General features: G+C 44.0%; 1 protein-coding gene across 1 annotated transcript in view; it reads left to right on the top strand.

Moving 5' to 3' along the window:
- The first annotated feature begins 1,135 nt into the window (after positions 1-1,135).
- The window catches only part of GOLPH3 (golgi phosphoprotein 3), a 52,997-nt gene continuing 43,739 nt past the window's right edge, over positions 1,136-10,393 (top strand). The window contains exon 1 of the mRNA XM_006737294.3: positions 1,136-1,689. Within this exon, the coding sequence (XP_006737357.2) occupies positions 1,462-1,689 (228 nt within the window). The 5' untranslated portion in view covers positions 1,136-1,461. The remainder of the gene's footprint in view (positions 1,690-10,393) is intronic.

Below are 10,393 nucleotides of genomic sequence, written 5' to 3'. Positions count from 1 at the left end.
CATTTCCGGATGTTTTGTTTATAAGCCCCACCCTTCTGGCCCTCCAAACTCCCCCTCAGGTTTGACATCTATGGTATATCATAACTTGCGTAACTGTCAAGCACGCCAAGAGGATTTCACCTGGTAATAAAATTGGGGGAAATTTAATTTGTACAAAGACAAACCCAACGGGTTTATTGTCTCTATAAAAAGATCGTTAAGGGGGCGCCTGGGTGGCTCAGTCCGTTGGGCGGCTGCCTTCGGCTCAGGTCGTGATCCCAAGGTCCTGGGATCGAGTCCCACATCGGGCTCCCCGCTCTGCGGGAGCCTGCTTCTCAACCTCTCCCACTCCCCCTGCTTGTGTTTCCTCTCTCGCTGTGTCTCTCTCTGTCAAATAAATAAAATCTTTAAAAAAAAAAAAAGATCGTTAAGGTCAAGTGTACTGTCGGGTACAGTACTAACTGTACTCACTGCGCCTGGTCACTTTACAAGTCGGAGGCGAGGAAAGTTTTATAAACAAAACTATTCAATTTGTTCTAACCTCTCTTTAATACACGTAGTAAACACTAAAAGTCCACTTTCAGGCCATTTAAATACAGTTATTCCTTCTGAAGGGTCAGGGCGCGTGGGCAGAGAGCGAACTCTCGCTCCATCAGCAGCGAGCAAAGCCCTTCCTATGTCTCTTGGGGACCCCGGACTCCAAGCCGGGTCCCTGCCGCCCCCCCCGCCCCTTCCCCCCGCCCGCGGCCAGCTCCGAGGATGGTGGTGTCGGGAGCGGTAAGGGCATGGCTTGAGGCTGAGCGGGGTCCACCCTCGCAAGGCCACGGCTCCCCCATTCGTGGGGGGGGCCTCACCAGTCTCTGGCTGCAGGCCCTCTTTTTCGAGGGGCCAAAGGGGAGGCGGACGAAGGGAGGACACGTCATGGGCCACGGGAGGGGGACTGCGGGCCCGGCGGCCAAGGGACGCCAAGCTGAGGACGAGCGCCCGCGGATACCCCAGAGCCCGGGAAGGGGTCACAGTCAGCGGATACCCGCCCTCGCCCCCGCCGCCAGGTCCCGGCCCGGGGCTTCCGGCGCCCTCCGGGCCCGGCCCGCCCCGCCCCGAGCCGGCTGTGCCACATCTCCGGTGACGTCAGCCAGCGCCGCCATATTGGGAAGGCGCAGCCGCCGTCGCCGCCGCCACCGCCACCGCCACCGCCACCGCCACCGCCACCACCTCCACCCCCTTCTCTACCTAGGAGCTCGGGCTGCCTCTGGGCTCGCGGCCGCAGGAGGGAAGAGCCCTTCTTCCGCCTCGCCGGCGCCCGGCCCGCCCGTTTCGCCCCGACCCGTCTCCCCATGACTGCTCCCGGCCCAGCTGCCGACAGACGTCGCCCCGGAGCCGGGATTTAACACGGAAGCCCGGGTCAGGGGCCGCGGGGGGAGGAGGAGGGAGACCCGGTAGGTCCCGCGTCCCTCTCGGCCCGGCGTCTCGGCGGGAGCCATGACCTCGCTGACCCAGCGCAGCTCGGGCCTGGTGCAGCGGCGCACCGAGGCCTCCCGCAACGCCGCGGACAAGGAGCGGGTGGCGGGCGGCGGCGGCGGCGGCAGCAGCGAGGACGACGCGCAGAGCCGCCGCGACGAGCAGGACGACGACGACAAGGGCGACTCCAAGGAAACCAGGCTGACCCTGATGGAGGAGGTGCTCCTGCTGGGCCTCAAGGACCGAGAGGTGCGGGCGCGGCGGGCAGGGCGGGGGCGGCCGGAGTTTGGCGGCCGGCGCGGGACCCGGGCGCAGGCGGGAGCCCGGCCTCCGGCTCTGCGCGTCTGCCCTCCGAGTTCCTGAGCTGACCGCCCAGCTGGCCCGGTGCTTCCAGATCCTCCCCGCACCGATTGCTTGGATTTTCCCTTCCTTCTTACACAGTCACTCCTTTGATTTTGACTCCCTGGCGGTCTGTATGTCTTCCTTTTTCCGCCTGTTTAACCCGTGTAGACCCCAGGGTACAATCCCACCTGGAGACTGCCCGTTAGAGTGAAACACCCGGAACCACCAGCGCCCCGAACTCTGGGTTTCGCAGGTTTTAGGACCTGGGGGGGCTCCACGGATCTGCTTTTTGGGAGATTTAAAAAAAAAAAAAAAAAAAAAGCCAAAACTTAAAGTGTACTGTTTGGAATTTTGAAAAATTTCGGTGAAATGGTAATGGAGGCAAAAGTTGTTTTACATCTGATAAAAGTCCAACAAAAATCTCATGTCACCTCCTGGAAAATGACTTCCTAGGTAGCCTTCCTTTGGGTAAGACATTATTTTTAGTATCACTTTTATATTTTATCGCTTCACTAGTCTCCAGAAAATCTTGCCATCTTATGGAAGGACTTTTTTGGGGGGTGCTAAAAATGTTGGGTTTGTGATTTGATGAAAGGCCTCACAGCCATAGGTAGGTTACAGTCGCTATAGATCTGTCTTCGTGTTGTGATTTCGAAAGATTATTTTCACCTTGGTATCTTTTGAGAATTTTCGCACAGAAAAGTTGAAGAAAAATGCTAAAGTGGACATCTGTATATTCTCCTCCTAGGTTCTGTCATTAACGTTTCCCTATATTTGCTTCATCACATATCTGTTTATTTACAAAAATTGTTTTTAGAGATTTGCAGCCAATCAGCCAGATGATTGGATGGATATTCTATAAATCACATATGGTGAGATGGTTCTAGAAGCTTGTTTTATCTCAGCATGAAATCTACAAACAGTACATTTTGAGAGTCAGATACAGAAAATACAGAAATATCCAAGTTATGTTTTGATTTTTAATAAAGTTTTCCCAATTCACAGAGGTGGGCAAAAAATGTAATCTTTATAATACAATTTAGTCTTACTTCACCAAAACTTACTAGATATAGGTGAGTTTTATATGGGCTGTGCCCTCCTAGTATTTAGTAATTAGTGAATTAAAATTTACTTTGATATAAATGTCTAGAATATTTGCAATATTTAGGTTTCCCATTTGCAGGTTTTAATAATGATCACTTGAAAAGAGGTCCCTCTGGGTGTGAAAGGGGCTCAGTGTGTTTATTAATTACTGAGTTATGATGGAAGCAGACTGTGAAATTCCTTTTTGTTCTTTGGGAAAACAACCCCCAGATCTGCCTCAATTTATGATAGGGTTATGTTCTGATAAACCCATCATAAATTGAATATTTTAAGTTGAAAATGCATTTAATACCCCTAACCTACCAAACATCATAGCTTAGCTTAGCCTACCTTAAACGTGCTTAGAACGTTTACGTTAGTCTGCAGTTGGCAGAATCCTCTATCACAGCGTTTATTTTATAATGAAGTGTTGAATAGTTCATGTAATTTTTTGAATGCTGTATTGAGAGTGAAAAACAGAATGGCTCTAAGTCTATCATTGGTTATGCTTGTGGTCCTGTGGCTGTGCCTAGCAAATTGTATGCATACCACCAGCCCAGGAAAAGATCAAAATTTGAAGTATCACTCTTGTACAATCATAAAGTTGAAAAATTGTTAAGTTGGGGATGGTCTGTTGATGTAGAGTGTCCTAGAAATGTGATTTTAGGAAGTATTCAACTTGCCAAAGTTTTAGGCTTCACAATTTAGAATCTTGGTAATAAACATTTTTCTTTAAGTCTTTATCTTTTTCCTTTGGAACAAAAGTAACATTTTAGAAAATACAGAAAAAATGAAGAAAACAAGTCATCTATATTCCTGTGTGAATGTTTTGGTTTATAGTTTTTGATAGTTTTCTGTGTGGATACATCCTGTGCGTAAAACTAAAACTTAACAAAACCAAGAAACAAAAACCCCAACTAAAACCAAAATTAGCTTTTGGATTTGAGTCACTTCAAGTGAGAAATTATGGTGAAAAAGCCCCTTTTTGCCTCAAGTATGTTACTGGAAAAGGTTAAGCTCAGGCATATTGACTTGCTCTGTTTCTGTGCTTGATTTTCATAAGATAAAGAATTTGTTGAAGCTTAATGGTACTTTTTTTTTTTTTAAGATTTTATTTATTCATTTGAGAGAGAGACCGAGATAGCGAGCATGAGCAGGGGGGAGAGGCAGAGGGAAAGGGAGAAGCGGACTCCTCGCTGAGTCAGGAGCCCAGTGCGGGGCTCGATTCCCAGGACCCTGGAGATCATGACCTGAGCTGGAGGCAGACATTTAACCATTCTGAGCCACCCAGGTGCCCCGAAGCTTAATGGTACTTAAAAAATGTAGACAATTTAAATTTCTTTGGTGGCAAGGTAATTGAAACCATGTGTTGTGTTTATGTCAGGAGCCACTGTACTTTCCATATCGTGGCTAAGGTTCAGACACTAGCCAATTCTATTTTCTTGCTGATTTCAACAGTCACATAGAGAAATTTTCTGTTTCCCCTTTTGCAGGCAGGGAGTTGAAATGGAAGTGGGTGGGCTTGGGATTTGGCATTGCTTTATATTTAGGTTTTAGGGATTAACCTATATAACTTCTGTCCACATCTTTACAGAACTAATAACCAAACCTGTCACCTTCTCCATAAGTTTTGGGAGATTTCCCCCCCATGTCTTCAACTTGTATCTCTCTTTTTAGGAGGTCAGGAATTACTCTTTACTGAGAGCCTAGGCATTTATGCTTGTTAATATTAGATTTTAATTTATGTTTGATATTAAGTTCCAAGCTTTAGGCACAATATATAGCTTAATAAATTCACTGCTTTAGCTTAGCATCCATCTTTGTTATCTTTGGGTACTCTTAGGATGTTAAAACCTAAATTTTAAGGTTAGGCAGGTCATTAATGATACATTGTATATGGGTGTGTGAACTACTGTATTTGAATCCAAACAATTGAGAAAAAGTGTAAAGAAATTGTAAAATGGTGAAAATTAGTTCTACCTGGACTTTTTTATTTATTTATTTTTATTTTATTTTATTTTATTTTTTAAAGATTTTATTTATTTGACAGAGCCACAGCGAGAGAGGGAACACAAGCAGGGGGAGTAGGAGAGGGAGAAGCAGGCTTCCTGCTGAGCAGGGAGCCTGATGTGGGGCTCGAACCCAGGACCCTGGGATCATGACCTGAGCTGAAGGCAGACGCTTAATGACTGAGCCACCCAGGTGCCCTGGACTTTTTTTTTAAAAAGATATTATTTACTCGGGGGCGGGGGGTGGGGTAGTGCACGCAAGAGGAGGACAAGCAGGGGGAGGGACAGAAGCAGGGAGCCTGGGATCATGACCTGAGCCTAAGGCAGATGCTTAACCCACTGAGCCACCCAGACGCCCCTTACTTTGACTTTTAGAAAAAAACTGAGACATTATGGCTTTTGAAAAGTATTTTTTGTTCAATAATGTGTACAGGAAAGTGCATTTGGTGTGATGAATTTTCACAAACTGAACACAACTGTTAAACAGCACCTAGATCAAGAAACAGAGCATGACCACTTTCCAGAAGCCCCAGTTGCTCCCTTTCCAGTTACTGCCTAATACCTCAAGGGTAGCCACTAGGCTTACTTTAGAATTCAGCATAGAGTAATTTTGTTCATTTTTGTACTTCCGTTTGCATCTTTTGCATTGTGACAGTCATCCGTATTATGTAGGTTGTCATTTGTTCATTTTCTTTGAATTATCCATCTTTAACACATCTATAATCTACAGTATTTAAAAAATGACGTTGATTTACATCCTGAATCTAGTGTCCCTCCTGTCCTCTTTACCGAACAGAAGGCTCAGCTTGCTAACAAGCAGATGGTTTGGCCTCAGATTACCTATTGGGAGTGACTCTAAAGTCATTGTGAGGAGTTTTTTTTTTCTTTTTTGAATTTAGGTACACATTTTACACTTTTTACCAATGATTTTCCTTTGTGGCTTTTATTAAAATACAGATGCTTAGACCCCTCTGGGGATTCCGGTGCTCAGTCTGGATGGAGCATCAATGACATAGATACTGAAAAAAATCTTCAGAGGCCACAGCAAGGATGGCCGTTAGGTTTAAACTTGAATTCAACTTCCAAATTAGCAAGATTCCTGTAATCTTCCCCTGACTGTTTGAAGGGGGAGGGCAGCCGATGAGCCAGATATTTTCCTTTCCCTGACTGTTTGGTTTTTCCATAGATGCCTCCAGGAGTCAATAGAGTTTTCAGAATGCCTCATGGAGGATTACCTCAAGCGGTGTCATATACTTTTTTTTTTTGCATTTTATTTATTTCTTTATTTCTTCAGGACATCATTATTGTATTTATTAACAATTTTATTTTTTTAAGTATTTATTTATTTGACAGAGAGGGAGAGCACAAGCAGGGGGAGCAGGAGAGGGAGAAGCGGACTCCCTGCTGAGCAGGGAGCCTGATGAGGGCTCCATCCCAGGACCCTGGGATCATGACCTGAGCAGGAAGCAGACTCTTAACTGACTGAGCCACCCAGGCACCCCTATTAAATTTTAATTGAAGTATATTTGACATATTAGTTTTAGGTATATAACAGTGATTTGACAATTATAAACATTTCAAAATGCTCACCTTGATAAGTTTAGTTACCATCTGTCAGTGTACAAAGTTATTACCCTATTATTGACTAATCCCTATGTTGTACTTTCTATCCCCTTGACTTATTTTATTTTAATTAATTTATTTAAGTAGGCTCCAGGAATCTTGCTAATTTGGAAGTTGAATTCAACTCCAGTGTAGAGCCCAACATGGGGCTTGAACTCATGACCCTGGGATCAAGACCTGAGCTGAGATCAAGAGTCTGACACTTAAGTGAACCACCCAGGTGCCCCTTGACTTACTTATTTTATAACTGGAAGTTTGTAACTCTTAGTCCCCTTCACCTATTTCGCTCATCCCCGCCCCCCATCCTCTGCCCACTGGCAACCACCAATTTATTCTTTGTGTTTATGAGTGTTTCTATTTTTGTTGTTTCTTTGGGTGTTAGATACTTTTAAATGTTTTCATTGATGGCAGATCTTAGTGCTTTTTTTTTTTTTTTTAAAGATTTTATTTATTTATTTGACAGAGACGTAGCGAGAGAGGGAACACAAGCAGGGGGAGTAGGAGAGGGAGAAGCAGGCTTCCCCGTGGTGCAGGGAGCCCGGTGTGGGGCTCGATCCCAGGACCCTGGGATCACGACCTGAGCCGAAGGCAGACGCTTAATGACTGAGCCACCCAGGCACCCCAGATCTTAGTGCTTTAATGTTGGATTTAATTATTTAAGTGGCCAGGTATAATTTGGAGTGTTCCTGTGGAATAGTAGAAGTGGAAAGAGGTGTCATAGTCCTTTTCTGAGATGTATCTTTTGTTTTACATACATTCTTTAAGCCCCCCTGTGCCTCAGAGTTTTTTTTTTTTTTTTAAAGATTTATTTATTTGTCAGAGAGAAAGAGAGAGAGAGCACAAGCAGGGGGAGCAGCAGGCAGAGGGAGAAGCAGGCTCCCTGCTGAGCAAGGAGCCCAATGTGGGACTCGATCCCAGGACCCTGGGATCATGTCCTGAGGTGAAGGCAGACGCTTAACTGGCTGAGCCACCCAGGCATCCCGAGCCTCAGAGTTTTTTAAAATGGAGAAATAATTCTCTCCCATGGTTCTGATTGGACTGTTGTGGACATTTATTGTTTTATTCTCCACCATGTTGTGTCCCCTCTCTCCTTACCCCTTCCTCACTTCCTTTTATAGGGGTTCCGCCATTGTGTGTAGCCCTAGCTTGCCCTTTTGAAGCATTTACCCCTCTCCTTTTGTAGTGCAGTCACACCTAGGCTTTTCCAATCAGATTTTTTCTCCCAGGGCTTTGGATCTTGATAACGGAACAGGCTGTGGGGTTTTTGGAGACCTATCAAGTGGTGCCAGTGGGTGGATCAGAATGTTTTCTGACATGGTTCCTTGAGATCACTGTTCTCTGACATGATTCTTTGAGCTTCTTTCTCCCTAGCCCATTGGTGCTGTGTTTTCCATCCTGGTTTACCATGTACCTTTCCCCTAGTTTTCTGCTTATTGTTTTTGTTTTTGTTTTTTTCTTTGTTTTAAGTAAGCTCTGCCCCCAATGCGTGGCTCAAACTCACAACACCAAGATCAAGAGTTGCCTGCTTTACTGATTGAGCCAGGCAGGCACCCCTTCAGGCACCTTTCAATTTTGTAATCTGCAAGATCCTTGCATTGAAAGTCTTTTTTTTTTTTAAGATTTTATTTTATTTATTTATTTATTTATTTTTTAAAGATTTTATTTATTTATTTGAGAGAGAGAATGAGAGAGAGCAGGGTCAGAGGGAGAAGCAGACTCCCTGCAGAGCAGGGAGCCCGATGCGGGACTCGATCCCGGGACTCCAGGATCATGACCTGAGCCGAAGGCAGTCGCTTAACCAACTGAGCCACCCAGGCGCCCCAAGATTTTATTTTATTTATTTGAGAGAGAGAGCACGAGCCAAGAGAGGGAGAAGCAGGCTCCCCGCTGAGCAGGGAGCCCAGATTCGGGATTTGATCCCAGGGATTCGGGATTTGATCCCAGGACCCCTGGATCATGACCCAAGTGTAAGGCAGACACTCAACCGACTGAGCCACCCAGGCTCCCTAAAGTCTTTTTTAAAGGCCACCTGGCTGGCTTTTAGTCAGTGGAGTGTGCGACTCTTGATCTTGGGGTTGTGAGCTCGAGTACCACATTGGGTGTGGAGATTACTTAAAAAAATAAAATGTTAAAAAAGTCCTTTTTAAAAGATAGTCACAGTCTATTACTAATGTTTCTAATGCCTGTAGACAAGAACCTTAATGTAATAATTTCATCCTGTATCTTGAAGAATAAGTAGGTAGTTCAGCTGAATAATACACACTAATATAAAATAGTTAAGTAACTAAAATGATGGAACTGACTTTTGCGTGGCTTTTAAACTGGCTCCAAAGATTGATTACAGAGATGTTGCAGCTTTGGAATAAGGTTCTTAAGGTCACTATTTTGAAATACAGTACTTATCAAGACGTATAATTTTGTTTAAAAATCTTTGCATGCAGTGATACATACCATCTTTGAGTATTTAATTTGTTAACTAGAAATCCATTCTGTAGATATTCAGAATTTCAACATGTGCTAAGATTTTAGTAACTTAAAGTATAACAAAGGCTTCTGAGCTTTGGAATTTTGTGATTCCTTTATTTTTTTTTTTAAAGATTTTTATTTATTTGACAGAGAGAGACACACAGCGAGAGAGGGAACACAAGCAGGGGGAGTGGGAGAGAGAGAAGCAGGCTTCCTGCTGAGCAGAGAGCCCGATGAGGGGCTCGATCCCAGGACCCTGGGATCATGACCTGAGCCGAAGGCAGACGCTTAACGACTGAGCCACCCAGGCGCCCCTTGTGATTCCTTTATTAATACAAATAATATTCTCTTCATATTTTTCAAAGATTGAATTTTCATTTATTTTTTCAGGCATATTTAAGCGTAGGTACACAGTATAAGACACACAGGATCTCAAAAATTAGTTTTTGGAGTTCATTGAACCATTTGTACCTTTTTTTTTTTTTTTAAGGTTTTTATTTATTTATTTGACAGAGAGAGAGAGCACAAGCAAGGGGAGTGGCAGGCAGAGGAGAGGGAGAAGCAGACTCCCCTCTGAGCAGGGAGCCTGCTGTGGAGCTCAATGCCAGGACCCTGGGATCATGACCTGAGCAGCCCAAGGCAGCCACTTAACCAGCTGAGCTACCCAGGTGCCCCCCATTTGTACCTTTTAAACAAGATTTTATACTATTGAAATCATTTTCAGTGCTTTGGGGTTCTTTCACAGTTGGCCAACATATTCACTAATCTTCCAAGCCATCCTAATATTTGATAACTTATTAATAATTAATTATTAACTTATTAATTATAAATTAATAAATATTTGATATTAATTTAAAACCATCTCATGGTCCCTGTATAGATCATTTGATATATGATATCATATATATGATATTTCAAAGTATTTGATATACTTTGGAATTTTTTTTTTTTTTTTTAAGATTTTATTTATTTGCAAGAGAGAGAATGAGAGACAGAGAGCATGAGAGGGAGGAGGGTCAGAGGGAGAAGCAGACTCCCTGCTGAGCAGGGAGCCTGATGCGGGACTCAATCCCGGGACTCCGGGATCATGACCTGAGCCGAAGGCAGTCGCCTAACCAACTGAGCCACCCAGGCACCCCTTTACTTTGGAATTATTTTGATTGAAGTTTGACATATCTGATATTTAAAGAAATAAACTGTTACAGTGTCAGCTTATGTGTAAGTCTCAAAGACCTAAATCAGGCTTTTTCTGTTATGTCATGGTACATTTTTGGCCCAACACTCTTCTATATCCATGCAAACTTTTCCTACTTTCTGTCAGCATAATTTTTCTGCTGTTAATCAGAGTAAATGATACCATTCAAAGTTGCTATAGTTTTTGTTTAGGTCATTCTATTTTCATGTGAATCTCCTTTTTTTTTTTTTATTTT

This window comes from Leptonychotes weddellii, chromosome 7 (genome assembly GCF_054177405.1).
Source record: "Leptonychotes weddellii isolate Sample4059 chromosome 7, ASM5417740v2, whole genome shotgun sequence".
Taxonomy (NCBI): domain Eukaryota; kingdom Metazoa; phylum Chordata; class Mammalia; order Carnivora; family Phocidae; genus Leptonychotes; species Leptonychotes weddellii.
The sequence above is the reverse complement of the archived record's forward strand: the minus strand, read 5'-3'. Positions and strand labels throughout refer to the sequence as shown.